Here is a 24,257-nt window from a genome sequence, read left to right on the forward strand (position 1 = left end):
GACCTTTTTTGTGACTTTGTAAATATAGACCTATGATTTAAGGCAAAAAATTCAAAGGCCTAGAGAGTGGGCTATTTTGGTTTTAAAATTTATATTGGTCTGGGTTAATGGTTCCAGTTAAGAGTATGTATAATCTTCCTCAGAAGTTTTTATGAGCGAAACCTCATCTGAATTCTACCTTTTTTTCAAAATGGAAAATAAATGAGTGTATGAGTACTAGAATATTTTAAAATAATGTAATTTCAAAAAATGTTAGGGGGTAGTTTTGGTATATGGTAATAAGTTAACATTTTAAATATTTAAATATCATTAAAGCCTGATGATTATGTCATTAAAAAAAACTTGGGAAAGGCACTTAAGACTTTTTGTGTTTTAAAGTTTTTTAAAGTTTTGCTATTAGCAAAGTCTTAAGTTTTTTCTTGAATAATTAAATGGTAGAAAGAACTTATTTTTACGAACTTACAAAATGAGTTCTTTGTTGAAATACTTTTTTTTCCAATATCAGTTTCTTATGACTATGTATTTTTCTTGTTAAATTTTGAACAACAGCCTATTTTATGATATTTACCAACTGAAGCAAAGTATCATTCACTCCAAATCTTGGATATGTACAGGCAGGATGGAAATAATGTTTAATTCACATTTTTAATATAAATCTTGGATAGTTTTCTGTAAACCTTTGAATGTTTTTTTGCTATTTTTAAATCTTACTTAATTTCTCATATATTTCTTTTGTGCACCAACTACTTGAAACAGCGATTTGAGTTGAAGCACTGTAGGAATTTACCCATTCCATGCCCATGAGCTCAGAACTCTGTGCCTTCTCTGAACCTCAGTAGTAGCTGTGGATATAACTCAGCTGTTACATTTTGGCTCACATTTAAGCTCTAGTGGCTCCTCTGTGATGCTTCATTCACTTAGGCTGGAGGATGTAGACAGGGTCAGTCTTCATGGCAGGCTTTCTATGGCTCGGAGGGCAGTGCTGGAGTTCATTCCTTGCTTAGGAGTTACTGAGTGCTTAGATGGGAGATGCTCTTTCCTTCTGAATAGATTCATCAGTCGACTGGGTTCATATGTGTGACTGGAGAGCTTCAGATTAGGGATTTTTCCTCATAATTCTGCCCTGATTTGGAATACAAATTGGAGGAGTTGACACAAAGATTGGGCAAATTTTTCCTACTTTTTTTCTTATTCTTCATGTCTTGGAAATGCTTCGGGCTCTTACATTTAGGTCTGTGATCCACTTTGAGTTAATTTTTTAATATGGTGTGAGGTGAGGGATGAGATTTATTCTTTTGCATATGAAAATCAGATTGTCCCAGAAGCATATTTGAGATTACATTTTCCCCTGTTGAATTATCTTGGCAGTGTTGTTGAAAATCACTTGACCTAATGTGTTCTTTTGATCTATATATCTGTTCTATTAAAATACTGCACTGTCTTAATTAATCTAGCTTTATTGTGAGTCTTAAAATCAGGTGGTATAAATCCTCCAACTTTGTTCTTCAAAGTTGTTCTGTTCTAGGTTTTTTGCATTTCTCTCTGTGTATTTTAGACTCAGCTTGTCCATTCTGCAAAACAGCCTAATTGCATTTCAGTTCTGCATGCTTTTATCCTAGAGGCCATTGTAGGGAGAAGTGAGTCTTGAGGATGTTGAGTCTTCCGGTGTTTGAACTTGGTATCCCCCCTTTATCAGATTGAGGACGTGTCCTTCTATTCATAGCTTGCTGAGAGTTTTTTTTCTTATGAATGGATATTAAATATTTTTATGCAGAAGCATTTTAACATTTTTTTTTTTACCTGTTTCAGTGTAATTACTTTGTTTATTTATTTATTTTTGGGTAATACATTGATTTTTGAATATTGAACCAATGAGTCATGCATTTCTGAGGTGTTCCCCACTTGGCCATGATGTGTTGTACTTATATATTGCTGGATTCATTTGCTCAAATTTCTTTCTTCTGTGTTCACAGTAGACATTGGTTTGTAGGTTTTAAATAATTTTTCCTTTTTTTTTTTTTTTTAAACCAGGATAATGGAGTGAGTCGGAAAGATTTCCTTTCTGAAAAAATTTCTGAATAATTGGTGTTATTTCTTCTTTGTTTGATAGAATTTGCCAATGAATACCTCAGGGCTTGGAGTTTCTTTGTGGGAATGTTTTAACTGTGAATTCAGTTTCTTTGATTGCTGTCAGGCTGTTCAGATTTATATTAATCTTAAATAAGTTTTAGTCATTGGTCTTTTGAGGACTTTATTCATTTTTATGTAAGTTCTCTAGTGTATTGGCATGAAGTTGCATATTATATTTCCCTTTTTATTTTTTAATATTTATTAGTTTCAAGTGTACAGTACATTGGTTAGACATCTGTATAGTCTGTAAAATAACTCCCCTATTTCGCTCCTCCCTCTTCTGGTTTTCCACCTTGCCAGTATATTTATTAATGCTGACTGCATTCCCGATGGCTTCCCTTGTTCTTTTAATGTTTGAAAGTCTATGGTGGTATCCCTTCTTTCATTCTGGGTTTTGAGCACTTAATATTTTAAATTTTCCTTTACCTGCCTGCATCCTACAGAGTTTGTTATGTGTTGTTCATTCACATGAAGTTCAAAGAAGTTTTAAATTTCTTTGTGATTCTTTTTGTCCTATTTAATTTCCAGGTATCTGGTTTAATTTCCAGATATTTTTTTCTCTAATAGGTTTCTAATTTAATGCTTTTGTGGTCCAAGAACCTACTTAGTGTATTTATCATAAAGAGCAGAATGTTGTCTGTGTTAATGGATGTTTTGTGTGCACTGAAGGATGTGTGTTCCGATGAGTGGCGCTTTCTAAAAATGTCAATTACATTAAATTGGTTGATAGTGTTCAGGATTTATGTGATTTTGCATTTGTTCAGTCATTGCTGAGAGGAGTGTGGGAATCCTCAGCTTTAACTGTGTATTCGTCTGTTTCTCCTTTCACTTCTTGGTACATGTATTTCGAACTGTAATTAGGCGCATGCATATATAGTTTTAAAACATATCTTCTTGATGGATTGGGTCCTCTATCTTGAAATGTCCCTCTTTATCTCTGATAATATGTCGTGAAATTGTTTCTGAAATAGCTTGTGTGGTTCCTGACAGCAAGTCTGATGTTATCTTGTTTTGTACCCCCACATGGAAATTATTTTCCTCGACTGCTCTTAAGACTTTTTCAATGATTGTATTTAGGTCATTTGATTATGATATGCCTGAATATGGTTTTCTTTGAGGAAATCCTGCTTCACTTTTTTGTTTTAGTTTTTTTTAAACCAATTTGGAAACATATTGGCCACTCATTCTTCAAATATCCCACTTGCCCCAGGTTTTTTTGCATTTTGGGAAATTCCAGTTATACTTTTGGTAATTTCTTTGTTGACACTTATGCTCCTTTGATGTTTTCTTTTCTTCTGCTTTATTTAGAGAGTTAACGTTGTCATGTCTTCAAGTTTACCGTCTTCTGCAGTATATCATTCTTAATTCCATTAAGGGTGTATTTTTTATTTCTGATAATTATTTTTCATCTCTGGAAGTTTTACTTTTTCCATTTCTCTCTCATGTTCTTATTTTTCTTTACCGAAACATAGACCTTATTTGTAATATTTTAGTGCCTTCATCTGTTAATTTCATTAACTTTATTGTTCCTGGGCTTCTTTATATTGATGGACTTTTCTTATGGGCCACATTTTCCTGATTTTCATTTCCTTTAAGTTTTGTTTGGGTGCTGGACATTGTGGTTTGACAATGTTGGGTGAAGAAACTTTTTTGTTTCTTACTATAGGGTTGAACCTTGTTTTCATACACATGTCACTTGGTTTCAGCTGAATCCTTTTGAGGCCTTTTTAAGTTTTGTCAGCATCAGCCCAGCAGCCTTTATTGTAGGGTTCATTTAGTCTTCTGTTAAGGTTATGCCTTTCCCAGGGTTATAATCCATGCCCTTTTGAGGATTAGTCTCAATTTGAAGTGCAGTTGACCCTCGAACAACGTGGGTGCACTTACATGGGATTTTTTCAGTTGGCCTACACTGTTTGCTTGACCGCAGCTCAGTTGACCTGTGCGGTTCAAACCTGTGTTGTTCACGGATCAACTTCACAGTTGGACACCCCTGTGTGTGAAGAGCCATCTTTATTACAGAGATTTACAACTGAGGGAGGTTGGCGCCCCCAGCCCCACATTGTTCAAGGCTCAGATATAGCCCTAATCAATATTACAGATAATCTTGTTTGTTTTTGTTTTGTGCTTTAAAGGAAATTTTATGACACAGGAATAGCTTAGGTAGTCTTGAAAGAGAAGATCAAAGCAGAAGGACTTTTTGTACTCAGAATATATAAATCTACAATAAGTACTTCCATGAAATAATGCCACACGGATAAAAGAAATAGAGTCTGAAAGAGGGTGGTGGTGTTTGTAGATACTTGCTTTATGACAAAACTGGCACTTTAGAGTAGTAGGGAAGAATTATTCAGTAAATGATATTGGAGCAATTGGTAATCCATACAGAAAAAAATGACTCATGCACCATACCAAAAATTATATGCAAAAGTCAATTTAAGATTGATTTGTAAATCTCAATGTGAAAGGCAAAAACTATAAAACTTTAGAAGCTAATACAAGGAGAACGTGACGATCTGATAGGCAGAGTTAGCTATTAAAAAAATAAGACCGCTAATATATAATAATTGCTAAATTTGATTCCCTTAAAATTAAGAAATTTTGTTCTTGCCAAGTTACTGTTAGAATAGAGAGGCAAGCCAACGTGGAAGAATGTATTTGCAATACATAAAACAGACAAAAGGCACATATTAGAATATTCAAGACACTCTACAAATCAGTGTGACAATCCAATAGAAAAATGAGCAAGAGACATGAAAAGGCACTTCATAAAATAATTCAGATATTCAAGAAATATATGATAAAGGTGTTTAACCTCTTTAGTAATTTGGGAAACAATTAAAACTGCAGAGAGTCTCCGTAATAAACCAGTGGAATGGCTAAAATTAAAAGTGCAAATTTTGGGGGGAATGTTAAGTGATGGGAACTCAGTAACACCGCCAGTGGGAATATGTTATTGCAGCCACTTTGGGAAACGTTTGATATTTGCATATCCTATGACCCACTTATTTCTTTCCATGGCTATGCCCCTGGGTAATGCGTGGACATGTGTCCTAAGAGCTGTGCTAATAAGATTGGTAGCAGCAGAGTGTGTGATAGCTGCAAAGTCAATACGCTGTTTACCAGTTGACCGAATAAAATTGCGTTGTATCGCATTATACAAATGCTTCATAGTGATATAAGTTGATGAACTGCAGCTACTTACACAGCTTAATATCACGAATGTTTCTCAAAAGAAGCCAGAATCACAGGAAATCATAATTTGTGTTTGCATTTATGTAACGTAAAATCAAAACACAAAAATGAAACAGGTACAATGTCTACATTTTATGTTTGTGTACTTTATATGTTAACACCAATTCCTAATTTCATTGCATGCCTGCCCTCATTTCTAAACTTGTTTCCACATTCATTTAGAAATTTTCAGATTCCAAAATAATCTTCAGATCCTTTATCTTTTTAAATAGAGGTAAAGTCTGACCTAGAGCAACATATATATGCAGCTTTGATTTGGGTGATATAAGGTTAAAAGTTTTAGTATATTTAGTATTTGAATCATAACGTAGAGAACCGAGGTGGTTTCTAGTATTGATAATTTATCTTTATACAGGATGTAAGTACTGGCAAGCTTTTTTCCCCCAGAAATCCTGACAACCCCCAAACTATTTGGATAGGTGTAAGTGTCTGTATTTTACAAACGAGGGAGCGTCGCTATGGAGAGTGAGTGGCGATGGAGGACGAGACTGTCATCTTCACTTCCACGCCTCATCTTGCCGTGTCCTTCATTTCTCTTGTGCCTCCGTGTGAAGACAGGACACTGCTCTTTCGGAGGTATAATTAATCTGGCAATGAAAGGTCATGTGTGGACGGGCCTGAGTCTTAATAAAGGCAGTTTACAAAGTCTCCTTTCCAGTAATTTTAAGATCGTGCCTATCTCTACGGAGCCCAAGGTGCCCTGTGGTTATAACCTGTGGGGGTGCAAAAAATAACTTTCCTCCTAGCTTCTTGAGTTCTTCTAGCTGGGGTAATAAATTAGCATGAGACAGTAACAGGAGAAAATAAATTATGGATGTACGTTTGGGAATGCTATAAGATATTAGATCTGAATACCCACTGGCAGCCGAGGTTTATGTGCCATTTTGGACAAAGGATAAGGGGAGCAGGGGCCTGGGGTTTCAGAGGGGGAGCAGACACTTTACAGGTAGACGGGAAACACATTCTCGCTGCACAGCTCAGAAACAGTGAGACGCAGAGGGGAGTCCCTCCCTCCCTGTCTGTCCCACTTAATTCCAACAGGCTAAGGTGAACACGCTGATTGCCTTCCTGAACCTGGGTCTTCTGTCGGAATTCCTGTAAGCCTGCAAGGGGAAGGCCCAAAGCTTCCTTCTGAGTCTTTTGTTTAATAACCAGCTTCAAATCAGTATCCCAGAAGGCACATTTTGGGGTGGCAAAACCTTGGTCATCTTCAGTCCTTAAAATTTCCTGTAAGAGTTGGAGCTATATTCTTGTGCTCTTTGAAGAACTGAATGAAATAGTGAAAAAGTGAGTCACTGACAATTATGTTCATTAGTATATCTAGAAATAAAATGTAAATTTTATAGACTGGTTATTCTGACACAAAATTTTGAATTTATAATGTCTCTTTAGGCAGTACTTTGGATTATCATGATTGATGCTTTATATAATTTTTAAATAAAAGTATGTCTTTAAGGAAGCACAATTTAAAAAAACTTTGTACTTCCTGTACAATTAAATGAAGAGTGATACAGATATTAAAAATTACTTCTAGTTCCCATAAAATTTAGTTAATTTCTGTAGAAAATTTTAAATGCTTTATTGGTTATTTGACCAATACAGACTTTTAGCACTTCTTATATGATGTATAAAACAAAGCATATATTTCCTTAATAGGAATAGGCTTTTCATGTTTTACCCCTAAGCTTTTCCTCTAATTTTTTAGCATTCAGCTTTAAAATGTCTCTAATTTGAAAATGTATGGTTAAAATATACAAAAATATATTGAAAAATCTAAATTAAGATACATATTTTAACCAGTTTTTAGATTACTTCTTTCCTCTCCCAACCTCTTTATGTTTGGTTATGTTGACAATATTACCTAAAAGATTGAGAATAACAAGTGATATTTTGGGGTTAGAATGTCAGATAAAGGCACCAATATTCAGTATTTCAGTTGTCCTAACTTTTCTACAGGTAGTTGCGATGAGGCGTCATAGCCAGGCCACAGCCCGCCTTTCAGTTAGAAAAAGGCTCGTCCGCTAGTTTGCCCTCTGCTAGGGTTCTGGGGCTTAGAGAGTCAGGGACAAACTGAATTTCAGTGTCCATTGGCCTTCTCTTGGCCCCATGCCATGTACAGCCACACTATGAACCGTGGTGGAGGCAGGGTACAGCCTCCACCACGGTTCATAGTGGCCTTGAGACATAATGATTTCTTGCCTTCCTTTCTATGGATTTATAGCATTGGAATTGTTTTGCAGGCCAGAATATCTGTCACAATACAGACAATTCTTTAAGCCATCCCTTTTCTAGTTAGTAAGGGATTCTTAAAGCTCTGTGTATTTTTTTACCTGTTGATCTTATCCTTTGAATCAGGTATTATTAGTGTTTTTAAATTTTACCCTGTGAATGAATGTAGGGCATGTTCTGCCTTTGTGAAAGTCACATACAGCAAAACTGTATTTTCAAGTAATGACCATATAAGTGTATGAATTTTATATTCATGGTAAAGTGTTTTTTTTTTTTTTGGCTGTTGGATCATTTCTTTAAATAGTGACTAATAGCCGTCATTGTGTTCATACAACATATCATTGTATTTAAAAATATATATAATTAGATACAACATGTACAATTCTGGCTGAAGTGGAGTGTTGAGTTAATTTTCCATAAAACAGGAGTTTAATGATAGTCTTAAGTTAATTTAGAATTTGAATTTCTGCCCGGATTTAATTGTTGGTAAACACTAAGTGAAACATCCTATTTTAGAGGGAACAAGGAAAAATTTTCTCATATTAAAAATGATTGAAAATTAATTATGTAAGGGCAGAGAACCTCTGCTTGCATTCCAAACTGCAGAAAGGTAGTTTCTCAAGTGTGTCTGACGGAGAACGTACAGTTTGAGCGTTCTTTTGTTGATATTACCAGTACTTGTTACTGGCTATTAAAACATCAGTGAGAGGCAATTAAGCTTAGTGTTCAAAGTCTAGCTCCTTTGTCAGGATCTGGCTTTGGGATAAATACTGTTTTTCAGTAGGCTCTTTGCAGAAAGCCTTAGGCACATCTAAAAAAAAAATCCCCCATCGTCTGCCTTCACTTTCGTGCTGTCGGTTGGTGTGAAATGTCTTGGGTGCTGAATGCCTGTAATGCTATGGTCACGTTTCTCTTGGTTGATGGATGCGCTGTTGAGAGCCGTGGCCGTGGGATTTCTTGTCACGGAGAAGACAAAACCTGTCTCACTGTGCCAGCAGAACCTGTCCGAAGCAGATAGTGAATTTGGATTGGCTAGTCGAACATGGGAGAATTTCGAAGCAGTCTTGTATGGTACTTGAGTTTTAGGAAGCAGTGAGTAGCTACATCAAAAGGCTTACTCTTCCACTGCCTCCTACGTTGTTAATCTCATTTATTAATTTGCTTTTTTGGCATATGATTATGATCCGTGAATATTACAAGAATCGATTGCTCATCTTTGAATGCTGGCTTCTGTTGCCCAGCCTTGTTATTTAGCAGATTTTATTTTTTAATTTATTTTTATGGTGACATTGGTTAACGAAATCCAGTAAGTTTCAAGTATACAATTCAATAGTAGGCAGATAAATATCTATATCTATATATCTATATCTATCTATCCGTCTTGCATTGTGTGTTCACCATAGTTAGATTTCTTTCTGTCACCACATATTTGTCCCCTCTTACCCCATTTACCTCCCCACTCCCCTGTCAGTTTCTAATTGTGTTCAGTTTACACATTACCATTTCTTTTAAAGATCGTTCTATTCTGGGTACCTATAGGATATCAGAAATAGCTTTCTTTAGAACTGTGTAGCAAATTTTTATTTAAGCATATATATGTGTTTTGTTGTATGGTCTGTATTTATTTACAGGGAATTTTCTTCCTAGCCTTATATATTGTCTGGTGTTTTGACTTGGAAGATTTTGGTCTTATGAACATTTGTACGTCTTTTTTGTCTAGAATAAAAATTACAGAGTAGTCGATAGATCAAGAAAAGAATATTTATGATTTGATATGCAAATAACCTACCCGAAACACTTTTAAATGATCTATAATTTACTTACCTTTTGGGAACAGTTTACTGTCAGCTCTTAAAATATCTGTGTGTGTGTATCAGGGAGGAAGTGTGCTGCAGGTAATAGAGAGGCTAACCAAAACAGGAAGGATTTTACCATCTTATCTAACCAGAAGTTCAGAATTAGAGTAGTTCCAGGGTTCCTTTACTTGGTCTCTCTTCTCTCTTTCCTCTGTCATTTTCACGTTCTACTGTTTTCATTCTAAATTTCTTTCTTTGGTTGTCTTTTGCTACCAGCATAGCCCCTGGGCGGTGTGTGGTTGGCGTAGGCCTAAGCTGCGTTTATGTCTGTAGGGAGGAAAAAAGCAATAATTAGTCGTAGACTTCTTTGTCTGGATTGCTTCTAAAGATTCTGGTTTATTTTGTTTTGTCTTTTATTTTCATCATTGAAACTAAAGGACTAGGAATCTACTTTTAAGTATCTAATGGTGTTTATTTTAAATTACATATATACATCAAGGAACCCAAACATTAAAAAAAAAAAAAAGGCATAAAGAATAACGAGCGGTTCTCTCTGTAGTCAGAAGCCCCACAGGCAATAAAGAATCTTGTTAATAAATCCAGTCCAATTATTGTGATGTCCATGATATAAAACAGGTTAAAAATATATATATTCATGATGAAAATCCAGTGTATCTAAATCATGAACTATGAATCCAGGTAAATTAAAAGATGATTCTTCCTTTCATTAAAAAAGTACCACAGGTTTCTTCCAAATAACCAGCCTTTCCGCTTATTATAGAATATCCGATGAACTTTTCTAAATGTCTTATTAAATAAATAAGCAGAGTTTAAAACTGATCTTTTGTTTGCTTCTTAACCTCCCCCCTCTTTTGGGCTCCTTTGCTTTTTAGGTGTTCTCTAAGTGGCAGCCAAGCCTGTGCCGCTGCCTTCATGAATTTTATGGTCAGCAAATGGGTACTTGGAATAAACTGAGGACTATTAGTATACATTTTTTTTAAGTACCTGTTATGTGACTAGTGCCAAACAAGGACTTCATGAGTCTTCACAAAACCGTATGTGAGAATTTGTTATTCTCATTTTATAGATTTGAAAACTAAGGGTAAGAGAAATTTACTTGATTGTAGTCCAATCGATAAAATAACCAATGCCTGGAAGGTAGACAGAAATTTGTGTGTCACCAAGGGGTCCTCTCTTGCATCTTTTTTATTGTTCCCCATCCTTTTCTTGAGAGCACATAGAACAGGTCCATAGAAATACACTCCCGTTCGTCCGGGCTTTCCAGAGCTTCTGAACTGCCCCGCTAGCCTACTCAGCCTTCAAGACCACCTTCCGATGGGAGCCGGCCCGGTGCTGGTGGTCACGCCTCTTTTTCCTGAGCTCTGCGAAGGTGCAGGTGCATCAGCCTCAGAGAGGCTCTTCAGCCTTTGGCATGCCATTCACACAGCTGCCTTGCAACCTCAGCTTTTTGATAAGCTGCTCGAGAAAACTTATGCTTTATACATTGTCTGGCTCTTCCTCTTTGTTAGGCTAGGAATGCTATCTTGAGGCTTTTTAATATTCTTAGCTGAAGTTTTGTACTGTCGACCCTTGAACATTGTGGGCTTAGGGGCACCGACCCCTGTATAGTTGCAAATCCACATATAACTCTGCTCCCTAAACACTTAAATAACCTGCTGTTGACCAGAGGCCTTAACGACAGCATAAACAGTCGGTGAACACATATTATATATGTTATGTGTATTATGTGCTGTATTCTTACAATAAAGTAAGCTAAAGAAAAGAAGATGTTAAGATAATCATAAAAGAAAATACGTCTGCAGTATTTATTGAAAAACGTCCTCGCCTAAGTGGCCCTTGCAATTCGAACCCGGGTGGTTCAAAGGTCAACTGTATAGTATAAAGTGAAATCTTGTTTTCGAGTAGCTGGACTTTAAAATCCTTTCTTGTGTAAAATTTAGAATGCAAAAACATTATATTGGTTAGGAGACTTTAACTCTCATTGGTAATTAGTAACATTATTTATTCTCTTAAGTACATAATACTGTTTTAGGTAGGGGTTTGGTTTAAACTGTATCTTAATTCTCTGGAGATACAGTCTAATTAGTTGAAATGGAAAGAATCACCTCTTTTCGTGATAGAAATATAATGGAAATGTACCAAAATTTCTTGGGATGCATTTGTTAATATTCGTTATTAATTATGTAAAATAATCTCTGCCATATAAAAAATCATCTTGATTTCATTTAGGAATGAAAGGCAAGGAAGGACTCTGTCTGGAGTCTTCCTTCTGTTTGTAATGGCTGCAGGCTCGTCAGCAAAATAAAGTAGCTTAAAGATTTTTGTTCTGTTGTCTTTTTACATTCTGTGTGTTTATTTGGAAGACAGTGATCATAACCTGCTCTATAGAGTGAGAATATTCTTGTGGGAGTATATGTTTCCTCTTCTGTGCTTTTGTTATGTTTATTATTTTTCACATAAAAGTAAACATTGAAACACTTGGAAATTTTATCCCTTACCCCTGGCAGTTCTGAAAAATATATTTCTCCTTAATGGTAGCCAGTACATACCTTATCAGATAAAACAGGGCAAATTTCACTGAGTTTGAAGTGTTTTCTTTATGATCTTGTTTGTCTTAATGTCTGGAAGTCTAATTGTTTTGAGAATATGAAAAGTTTTACCTTTTGGGGATTGTCCTTTCTTCTAATAATATTATTGAAAATGAGGTCCTTGGTGCATAAATGCCATGTGAACTGTTACTTCGTGATGCCGGTATCAGTCCCACTTCTTTTCCTGATCAGCTTTGGGGCTTTGGGTGGACTTCTGTTGTCTCTGGCTTCATTTCGATTATGTACAACAGAAAGAGATGGAGTCCATGTCTGTTTTCTAACTATTGGCTGTTAAGCATCATAAAGTAATCTGGAGGTTTAGGAAAAAGTGTTTAATGCAGATGAATGTTAATCATTGGAACTCTTATAGGTGATTTTCTGTTAATCCAAAGATGAGAATTTTTCCCCACACTCCTGTTTAGATGTCACTGGAGGGCATTGGTGGTTTTCCTGGCTCCAGTTATCGATGATTGTCACCTGACTTTTTTATTGTACTTTGTAAATACAATATATGTTTATAATTAATTTTTCTAAGACACAGACTGTTGGAATGGCAAAGCAGCGGTGCTTCTGGACAACGAGGAGTTGTTACTGTGCCCTCACCGTGTGTGGGGGGGCACACAGACCCTTCCCTTGAGTTGGAAGCTTCACCGTGGTTACTGTGAGAATCATACCAGAGAAGGTTCAGTAGAGCTTGATTTGAGAGGGTTTGGGAAAATGGATGTAGTATTTTCTTTTGTCCTTTGCAGTATCCTGTCTGACCAGTGAAGTGCATTTGGACAAGTATAACCACCCACCCCTCGTTCGTAATAATGACATCTTTAATAACTCTTTGGATGTCCTTCAACTTTATACGCTATTGTTTTGGTGATGATTGATGTTGTCTGCATAGTATTCACAAAGATAAAATATATCTTTATTCAGTAGAGATTGTAATCTTCAAATGATAACAGATTTTATTTTTAGAAGTGTTTAATAAATATTAATTAGAATTATGGAATGTTAGAGCTGAAATACTGACCGACATTTATACAATACTTTATATATGCTTGAATTCTAATAAGAATTTAATGCCTATCAGTAAGGGGTAGATGGACATCAAATGCCTCTGGATATGATCCCCTACAAGGGGTATAAGATCACTGTTAGCATTTTTGCTGGGAATTTAAATGTGAGGAAAAACCTAATGTTATTGTTATTTGAATATCCTATAAAATAACTGGCTTGTAGTCTTCAAAATGTCACTATCATGAAGAGTAAAGGCCAAGAAACGTCTAGGCGAAGACTAAAGAGACTGACAGCTAAATGTTATGTCATCCTGGACAGATACTGTATGGGGGGGGGGTGAGGGAGGGTGGAGCTTTCCAGAACATTATTGGGACAATGGATGGAATTGGAATATGGCCTGCACTTTGGAGTATCAGTGGTATATTCTACAATGGTTATATGCGTATTTACCATATAATCTTGGGAACTATAATAATGCCATGATACATACATACACATATATGCATACCAACATTGTATTTAATTGCTTCTATTTTACTGCATATTTGTTTTTGTTATTTTTAAGGCTGTCTTTCATTTGTGGTAAGTCATATTAATTTTTCTGTTACAGCAATAATAAAGTTTTGTGTCTAAGTACATTAATTAAAGTAGAAAAAAGAATCGACGTAAAGATAAAATAAACAATAGTGAACAGTTGTACATAATTAGAAGGATTGAGAAGTTAGTACCTGAATGACTAAAGTTGAAGGACAACTGCCATGTTAAGTAGAAAAGTTTTTAGCCGAAGTGAGACTTTGGACGGTGGTATACTTTTCTCCTTCAATTTCAGCTTTTTCTTTGCTAAAGGAGTAGGGGTTACAATACAAGATGATTTCTTAGGTAAGTTGGGAACTATACGATTCTACCCTTTTTCAAGTAGGTTGATTGAAATTTGCTAAAGAAAATAATTGAAAATGGTTCCTAGAACAATATAGACTTAGCACTCTTTTTATTGATAAACTATTTACAGAAAAAGGAAGTCAAATAAGAGTATGTACTAAATGGAGGGAAAAATTTAAAGTATAAATAACCTATTTTTAAATGTAAACACTGTACATTTCCATATATTACATATACCGTATTACTTAGATATTAGTAATTTTATCTTTTTCATGTTTAGTTTGGTTTTTTGATAATAATTAGACATCCAGTTGTTGGAAATTATAAGATAATGTTTGCCATTTAATCTTTTCTTGGATTTCTATTGTTTATGCAAAAAAAATATGGTTCAAGGGGAGTAAGTATGTGAAACAGACACAGATAATAAAGTGCTCATTTCATTTTCTGATCATAAATATAACATTGAATGCTTAGTAATATATTTGTTAATAGCAATAATGAATCACTTGTTCTCAAATATTTGCAAATGTATTCTAGCCTCATGTGGTACATATAATATATATAATTTCAGTTTTCTTGTTATAAAAGCAACTGGTTTAGTGACATGGTTGGGGCTGGGATCCAGGTTTTTCATTCAGCAGTCAGATAATACTTTGAAATTCCAAGTGAGTCGTGAAGAAAGAGTGACTGGAAATTGCAAAATTGCTAGAAGTAACATTTTAGTAATGTTTAAAGTTCATGCTTTCTGGCTTTCAGGATTTATTTTCTTTAATTTTAAAAGCAGCCATTTTTTTTTGTTGTTTGTAATAACTTTTATTTTTGTCACAACAATGACATTTATTTTAGAAAAATAAATTTTAAAAACTGTCCAAGTTATTTTAATAACATAAATATACACACAGGGCCCTTTTGTCTGTGCACACCGTATCTACAGGATTTTTTAAAGCAGTACTAGAATTATATTTGTTTTCTTCCCACAACAACGTGTTGTGCACAGTTGTGGTAAAATGTTCACGCTTTTTCTGGCTGCCTCGTCACAGAGACAGGTTGGCCCTGTGTGCTTGCGTGGTATGTACCCTCCATGGTTTCAGTATGTCAATCACATTGGGATGAACGTCTGTGTGCATACTTTTTTTTTTGTTTTTGGTCACAGTCTTATTATTTTCTTAGAATGACTTCTTCAAAGCAGAATAGATTTTTCAAGGGAAGCTGAAAGTCAGATTTCTTCCTGGAAAAAACATTTTTAATGTTGGCCAAATTGTCGAAAACCTATGTCTAGAGGACAGTTTTTAGGCTATTCATTTGTTAACGACAACAATAAGTGTTTTGTTCCTTGGGGTTTTCGTTCTCTTTTCATTTTACGTTCTATCCCTAGATGAGCACATTTTCCGCCACAGCATTAGTATTATCTGTATGCCCCAGACCCCCACAGGCGTCCTGTAGTCCCGATGTCTGAGTCTTGTGTCTAGCTTCCTGCTTGGCATTCCCAGTCATGTGGTTCTGGACCATCGGCTCAAGTTTAATAAGTGCAAAGCTGAATTCTTAAGATCTCTTTTAAAGAAGTGATGAATCACTACAGATTTTCTCTTGATAGATACCTGTTAATTTATTGAGAGTTTGGTTGTTGATTGTACATTAATCTCTTTTCTTTCTAAGTTTATTTTAATAGCTTTAAAAAATTTAGTGCATAATTGATTTACTAGAACCATCAGAATGGGGTGTTCTGATGAACTCTGAGATTGGTGTTTATTTAATAAGGGCCGAGTTGAAAGTAAAGTTCACCTTTGTTTATAGTCCACACTCTTAAAGTAGATATTTACTTAAGCAACAAGGTTCTTTAAAACAGAAAATGAACTTAATTTAAAAAGACTGGTCATCTGTGATCGGCATTAGTATGAATTGGTCTGAATCTGTATGTTCCTATGATATCTCTTAAGACCCATATCGGAAGTCTTTTTTAAACTCTGGTTTCTGATTAAAAAAAAAAAAAGATGTTAAAAAATTTTTCAGTTAACTGAAAGTTCAAACTAATTTTTTACAGTATTAAAGTTTCCTGTATATAGTTCCGTAGGCCTTGGGATTTAATTAGATTCTTTTTTTTCTCCCCTAGGGTAAGATATATGACTTTTTTTGTGGGGGAAAAAAGTGCCCATCTGTGTTTGCTAAAGATAGGTTTTAGTTTTATTAGGTAGCTTTTAAATGTTGCCATTTCCACTAATTTCTTTAACTTTATCATTTGACCTGAAGAGTTAGTGGCTAGCTTGTGTAAATAAAATCTGAATCCTGCAGTTATTTTACAGGTGTGTACATACTTTTTTTGAATATTTGTATTTTTTGAAATGGGTGAAAAACACATAACGTAGCATCAAGTACATTCACATTGCTGTACAGCAGTCACCACCGTCCATCTCCAGAGCTTTCTCATCATCCCATACAGAGACTCTGTACCCATTGAGCAAGAATTCCCCGTCCCTTCCTCCCACCTGTCCCTGGCGACTACCATTTTACTTGCCGTCTCTGAATTCGAGTGCTCTAGGCGCCTCATCTGAGTGGAATCACATACTATTTGTCTTTCTGCCACTGGCTTATTTCACTTAGCATAACATTTTCAAAGTTCGTCCAGGTTATAGCATGTGAGAGGATTTTCTTTTTTAAGGCTGAAAAATATTCCACTTTACGTGTATACCACACTTTGCTTCTTCTCCTTGTGTCAACAGACATTTGGGCTGTTGGCCCCTTTTGGCCATTGTGAATAATGCTTCTGTCAACACTGGCATACAAGTATGTTATTGGAGTCCGTCCTTTCTGTTCTTTGTGTATATACCTAGAAGTGGAATTGTTGGATCAAGTGGTAATTCTGTGTATATTTTTTGAGTAACCACCAGACTGTTTTCCACAGCAACTGTATCATTTTACATTTCCAAAATAATGCACAAAGGTCCCAATTTCTCCATGTCCACTTAACACTTGGTGTTTTTGTTTTTATTGTTGTTTTGGTAATAACCATCCAAATTCCTGTGAAATGGTATCTTAGTGTAGTTTCGATTTGCATTTTGCACTAGTGATTAGTGATGTTGAGCATCTTTTCATGTGCTTATAGCCCATTTGTTTATCTTCTTTGGAGAAATGTTTATTCAAGTCCTTTGCTTGTTTTTAACATTGGGTGGTTTATTTTATGTTTGAGTATTTTTTTTTTTTTAAATATACGTTCTGGATATTAACCTTGTGTCAGATATTGTGACTTACAATCTCTCCCATTCTGTGGGCTGCTGTTTTACTATGTTGTTAGTGTCCATCGACCCTTCTCGACGTTTGAGCTTGTGTGGGTGGATTTATTTCTGGGCTCTCTATTCTGTCCTATTGGTCTATCTGTCTGTCTTTATGCCAGTACTATACTATTTTGATTACTGTAGTTTTGTAGAAAATTTTGACGTTAGGGACTGTGAGTTCTCCAACTTTATTCTTTTTCAAGATTTGGCTATTTGGAGTTTCCTGAGAGTCCATATGAATTTTATTTCTGGAGAAAACGGCATTGGAATTTTGATGGGGATTCTACTGTATTTGTAGATTGCTTTGGGTAATATTGACATGTTAACATTAAGTCTTTTTAGTCTATGAGTATGGATGTCTATCATGTCATAGATTTCTTTATCGTTCAGTGTGTAAGTCTTTCATCTCATTGACTAAGTTAATTCTTGAGTACTTTATTCTTCCTGATGCTATTGTAAATGGAATTATTTTCTTATATCAGACTTTTCATTATTAGTGTATAGAAATGCAGCTGATTTGTGTGTGTTGATTTGTTGTATCTTTCTATATTGATGAATTTGCTTATTCTAACAATTTTTGTGGAATCTTCAAGAGAGTCTACATGTAAGATCACGTCATCTGCAAACATAATTATACTTCTTTCTTTCCAATTTGGATGCCTTTTATTTCCTTAACTTAATCGCTTTGGCTGGAGCTCCCATTTCATTGTTGAAAAGGAGTGGTGAAATCAGGCATTCTTGTCTTGTTTCTGATCTTAGAGGAAAAGCTTTCACCATTGATTATGGTGTAAGCTGTGAGATTTTCTGATATGATTTTTATTAGGTTAAGGTAGTTTCTTCCTATTATTCTCAGTTGGTTATTTTATCATAGAAGGGTATCGTATTTTGCAGATCCATTTTCTGCATCATTTAAGATGATCATGTTACACATATCTTGGATCTTTTCTTCACATTTCATAGTTTTTTTCACACTTCTGTATTTCTTCTTCTTGTGTCTTTTTGGGCTTCAGTATAGGTATTTTCTTCTTTATTATCTTTTGGGTCATTGGTTCTTTTTTCAGCTGTATCTGACCGATTGTTGAACTCATCCACTGATTTCTTAATTTCTGTTTTCAAAATGGTACTTTTCTAGTCTGTTTTTCATAATTTTAAGTGTTTTTTTTTTTTTTTTAAATTCTTTGAACACATTAAATTATTTTAAGTCCCTGTCTGATACCACCATTATCTGGATCTACTATGGGTGTATTTCTATTGCCATTTTAAAATTTTGGTTTTCAGTCAGATCTTGACTGGTCATTTTTTAATTTTCAGACATTTTATATAAAATGATACGATAATTTGTATTTCTGGATGTTACTTTTTTGCTGATAAGATTTACTTTCGCTGAAATCTTTTGAGAATATTTTACTAGCGCGCAGGTAGGTTAATGACAGGAGGTAGGTCAGCTTATCTTAATTCAAGCAGGGGCTGAGGTTAACTGAAGCTGCACCACCCTCTGTGTGGCCTAGTGTACACCTGGTTTACCTTTATACCTCAGGTGTAGTCCTTTGGATTCCCTCCAGATCGCTGGTGTGTTTACTGGGGCTTTTCCTCCTTGGCAGGCCCAGGATCTAGTTTTTTTGCGCCCCACCCATTGATCCCTTGAAAGATCTGCTTAGCTTCTCAGCCAATAATTTAAGAGTCTGCAAATGAGTCTAAAGTTTGGTTTCACCTGTGTTCTTCCAGATCTCAGCTCTACAAATTCTCAGTGTCTTGGAAGTTCTCCAGTGGTTTTAAACAGGTGACTTTTTGTTTTGCTTTTCTAGTTCTCAGAGGAAGGTTGGTTTGAAGCAGCCTACTCCCACACCGTCAAAAGCAAAAATGCTCAGATGTCTTCTAGAATTCAGAATTGTTAGATTATACGAGAGAATATAGTTCTTATGCCTTGCGGGTGTCAGCGTAACATCTCTGCAGTGAAATGTATGAATATTTATCTCGCCTGCTGCAGTGCAAGTTTTCACAGTGGAGATCGGCTGCAATGTGAGCTGTTAGGGAACATGATTTGGAGCAGGCCAACTTCTATTGTTTACATTGAAATCTGTTGAGACAACTAACATTCTATGGCACAGCTGCTTGTTTGCTTGGTTCCCGCCAGAGACTAGCCATCTTTCAGTTTTTTGTAGGGGTCTCCAGCCCCTGGGCTGTGGACCAGTACCGGTTCGAGGCTTGTTAAGAATTGGGCTGCATAGGGTAGGCGAGGGAAGCTTCATCTGTATTTGCAGCCGCTCCCTAGCGCTAGTCCGCCTCAGCTCCGCCTCAGATCATTATCAGGCATTAGATTCTCATAGAAGCACTGGGCCCTGGTGCCAGAAAGGTTGGGGACCACTGCTGGTATTCCCCGCTTTCTCTTGTCAGGCGGCTTTCGCACATGCTGTTCTCTCTGCCTGATACATATACCCTCATCAGGGTGTGTATCAGTATGAGACACAGTCTCAGGCAAGCCTTCCCTGACTCATGAATTTAGGTCAGATAAAATGAACTTTTAAGTTTTGAATTACACAGACTCATTTATATGATGCTTTAATTAATGTCTGTTTTCCCCTACTAGACTCTGAACTCTGCGAGATTAGAAATCTTTGCCTCTTTTTCTCAACCATGTTATGCAATGTGTCTAGTTCAGTATTCGACAGCACATTTTTTTGCAAGTAGATGATCAGTTAATATGTTATCAGTAGTTAATAGATGATCAATTAATATTCTGTATGAACGAAGAAAGAAGAGAACAAATGAGGGAAGATAGGTAAGAAATGCCATGAGAGTGATAATTGAAAAGCTCATTGCTTTTGAGCAAAAGGTAGATTTACTCAGACTCTGGATTTACACAGTACAATTGAAGTTTTATAGATATACATGCACAATGATGAAAATACTTCAATAAAATTCCCCAGAGAATTTATTATTGTGACTGTTTTAGCATTTGTCTCCCAGTCCTCCATAAATATTTTATGACATATGTTTGAAAGCACCAGGTTTTTGACACAACTGTCATTCAGTGGAATAGGAAATCCTTGTTTTTTAAAGATTCAGATTCAGAGGAAATGGATTCATGCACTCACCTCCACAAAGTTGGGTGCTGTGGTTTTTTCTGCCGCCGTGGGGGGTGGGAGAGGGAGGGATTGGTGTCGACTTCACCAGGGAGATGGCATTCCAACTGAATCTCAACTGATAAAGAGTTCATTAATAGCTAAAGGACTAGTCATTTACTTAAGTGCATATTATTATGGAAGTATATAGTGTTTTTGTGGATTGACAAATAGCAATTTGCTGGTGGCTATAGTAATTTGCAAGAAAAGTTTGTAAAGGTGGATTGGGGCTCTGCAGATGATTAGTTCATCTTTTGACATGGAGGCCATCAGAAGCTTTTAAAGCTATTCCGTAATGTTTAGAGGAGAAGTTGTAGAGCCAGACCCCATGAGTTCATATTCCAAGCTCTGTCCCTTACTTAATATGTCTGTGCCTCAGTATCCCCATTTATAAAATGAGATAAACTATGACTAATGCAGAACCTTGCATTTAGGATCGAATGAGTTAAAACATAGCAGGTACTTAGAAAAGCGCGTGGCACACAGAAGAATCCCAGGTGATGGCTCTTGTTGCTGCTGCTGTTGTGTGCGTCGAGGAAAACACTTTTAGCCCAAACTAGAGGCACGAAAAGATTCAAGAGAATTTTAGGGGTAAATTTAATAGGACTTCCAACTTGTTTACTAATTTTATATAACCAGCAATCTCACCTAATAATGCTGTCAATGTGCAGCTTAAAAGCATGTTTGACATTTGTATAACATTTTGCTGATTTACAAACTTATAGAACTTAAATTTTCTAATTTGTGTTTTCTTTTAGATCTTATAGAAGATTTCAGCTGTACCCCTCGGACTAGAAGCTGAGATAGTAGAAGCTGTGTACGATGCATTAGGGTATTGAAGAAAATTAATTTTTGAATTGATATTTGGAATAGAAGGAAAGGTGACTGAAAATGGGGCGGAAGAAAATACAAATCACACGCATAATGGATGAAAGGAACCGGCAGGTAAATAAACATTTTATCTACTTAATTGACCTAAATATTTTTTAAAAAGGAGTGTAGGGTTAAATGGTTGAATTTTTCTTAAATCTAATTTCAAGTCTACGTATTTTATTTCCAGGCTAAATTAAATATTTTAGCAATCAAAAACTTTTGGCTTTTCATAATGTGCTTTAATAAGAAATGTGTTTCTTATTTCAGAAATCATATGCGTTAATTATAAAAAGCATAGATAGGCAAAAGGAAAAGTAAAATCACAGTTCTACCACTGTCGTCCATTGCATATGTAGAGTTTAGATTTATCTTTTATATTTAATCTTCTACACATTTGATTGTTTGATACTTATCTGTATATTGATATTTTAAGTTGCCACCTTTATTTTCATAAGTAGGTAATACCAAAGTTAACTACAGCTATCAGTGAATGTGTTCTGGTTCGTGAAGTTTTCTGGTTAACCAACAAATAATGAGAGTTTGTTTTGCAACTCTCATTATCACAAATACTCTAAAACATTTATTCTATATCTCAGCTTTAATTAATAAAATATATTGAAATTAACTTTCAGTACTAGTACCAGTAAACCCGTGCAAATTCAGGACCATTATAATGATGCCGTGGTACGGGAATACCAAAGTCCTAAGGGTCTAGAGCAGGGTCGGCAAACCGTCGTCCATGGGCTGGCGGCCTGTTTTAATAAATAAAGCAGTGTGAGGACCCTGCCACACCCTCTTGTTTACATGTCATCGGTGGCTGTTTTCACCCTGCAGCAGCAGTGTTGAGCAGTGTCCCCAGAGACTGTGTGACCTGTAGGCCTAAAGTCTTTACTCTCTGGCCCTTCACGGAAAAGCTTGCCAACCCCTTGGTTTAAAGGAAAGAAGAAAAAATAATTTCACAGACTATTGTAAACAAACCACTATTCAAAGCTTGGAAAGGTTCCATATCAGGAGAAGGTTCCAGAACAGCTAGATTCTGGAAGCTCACCAGGAACAGAAAACAGTACTCGGGATGTGTTCTGCGAAGTCTGAGTAGCTGTTCGTCTGGTGGTGGGTGACGATGGGAGACCACACTCAGCCGAGCGGCCGGTGGAGAAGGTGGCCGGAGTGGTTCGCGCTGCCGGCGACTGAATTGTTTGAGCTCGTGGAGATTCTGTAGTTGAAATGGAAGGCGCACAGTCACGCAGTGTGATTCATTACAGATCTGGACAAAATAGGGAAGACTGATAAAGTAACCATTCCATCATTCCAAAGGAATGATTCTAAGCAAGGTTGCAAGTAAATTTCCCTTCACAGATCTGAGGATTATGTCGTGTAGAGAAGCCACAGGGTGGACCTGCTTCATGAATGTGTGCCGTGTCCATGTGAAAGAGGGCTGATGAGGGAGTAACATACAAGCAGCAGGTAGCAAAGCACATGAGATCCCCTGAGCTCCCATCATCCCATAGAGAGTTATGTGTCTGTTGAGCACAGGTAGCCTGGACCTGCCTGGCAAGGACTCCGTGTGTTTAGAGGGGAAGGGGAACCAGGGCAATGGAAGTGACCGAGTGAGGCAGCTTCCTGGGGAGAGGAAATGACCTTGTTAAAAAGGTGGAGCCTGCCACTGTAGCTCAGCAACTGAAATTAGCCTGTTTCTCCTTTGAATTTACCTGCTAAGTCAGCTTCTTGCAGAGCTGCCAGACGGGGTAAGGGTATCTGAATTTCTCCTCATATGCTTTTGGCACAGACACAATTTGTCAGAACTGAAAGGGTGTATTAATTCTACTGATTTCTGAATTTTTGCATTCTGAGTTAAAAGTTTCATTATTGTTGTGTTAAGAGAGGAAGTCTTGTTTCTGTGCAAAAGAGGTGTCATTTTTTTCATTCAAATTTGAACACCTATATATGAGAGACTTAGGCACTGGGACGCATTAAAGTATGTCTACATAGGAGATTTAAGAATATGGCAAGAAGAAGTAAGATTGCGTGATAGGGAGAGTTCACGAAAGGACCCGCAGGCCCCTGGTGGTGCGGTGGTCCGGGGGGCAGTTACCGAAGGAGGTCATAGGGTGGAGTTTTGAATGACCAGTGTTTGCGCTTGTAAGACAAAGTCACACTTCAGGTCTTTGGAACAGTATTTCCCTGTATAACCAAGGTCCCTCCCTCCTTTCCTTCCTCTCTTTCTCACTTTGTTTTTCATTTTCTTTTACGTTTTTTTCTGGTCTAATGAAAGTGAAATGTTACCTGTTTTTGAGGTTCGCCCATTTTCTGCTGGGTTGTTGACTTTTATTTAGAAGTTCTTTATAAATTTTGTATGTATTTTATCTGTTTCAGATAGTATCTTTCAATCTTAAGCACTAAACGCTCTTACGTTAGGACTCACAGTGTTTTATATTGCCTTTAGAAATAGATTGTGAACACTTTAAAATGTGCTAAGGCTTGCTTTATTTCCTAAATCTGATCAGTTTCTGTGAATGTTACAAGTGGACTTGAGATAAATGTGTATTCTTTAGTTGTTGGATGTAGAAGTCAATATATGCTGATTAGGCTGATTGTTTTTTGTATTCAGATTGACTATATTCTTTGCAATTTTTTTTTTTTTTGGCTCATGGAGACCTATTAATAATTGCATTTAACCACAGTAGTGGATTTGTCAGTTTTTCTTTTATTAGTTTAATATATGTTGTTTTCTATATTTTAGGACTGTTTCATTAGGCTCATACATTCGTGTTATACCTTCTCTGTGAATTTCCAGTCCATATTGACCCTCTCTATCCTCAGTAAATCACGTTTGTCTTGAATCTACTCTGTCTAACATTTATATAGCTGCACCTCTCCTTTGACTCGTATTTTCTTGATAAGTCTGTTTTTCTCCTTTTACTTTCCACCTTACTGTGTGTGTCCTTATGCTTTAGGTATATCTTTTGTAAATTGTGTGTGGATGGATTTTTTTTTTTTTTTTTTTGGTTCAGTCTGATAATACCTCTTGACTTGGCAGTTTAGTTGAATTTTATTCTTTGTCATCTTTGAACTATTTTATATCATTTTAAT

At 36.1% G+C, this 24,257-nt stretch overlaps 1 protein-coding gene across 10 annotated transcripts in view; it reads left to right on the top strand.

Moving 5' to 3' along the window:
* The window catches only part of MEF2A (myocyte enhancer factor 2A), a 102,936-nt gene that overhangs the window by 28,826 nt on the left and 49,853 nt on the right, over positions 1–24,257 (top strand). For 8 of the 10 annotated variants that reach the window (XM_036232024.1, XM_016154932.2, XM_016154938.2 and 5 more), the window contains one exon: positions 21,053–21,239. In XM_036232024.1, coding sequence (XP_036087917.1) covers positions 21,186–21,239 — 54 coding nt within the window. In that variant the 5' untranslated portion in view covers positions 21,053–21,185. Of the gene's footprint in view, positions 1–18,897; positions 18,953–21,052; positions 21,240–24,257 lie in introns of all 10 variants that reach the window. The other 2 variants (XM_016154936.2, XM_016154937.2) reach the window with 1 other exon arrangement.

The sequence above is a fragment of the Rousettus aegyptiacus genome, unplaced genomic scaffold, assembly GCF_014176215.1.
Source record: "Rousettus aegyptiacus isolate mRouAeg1 unplaced genomic scaffold, mRouAeg1.p scaffold_m13_p_14, whole genome shotgun sequence".
Taxonomy (NCBI): domain Eukaryota; kingdom Metazoa; phylum Chordata; class Mammalia; order Chiroptera; family Pteropodidae; genus Rousettus; species Rousettus aegyptiacus.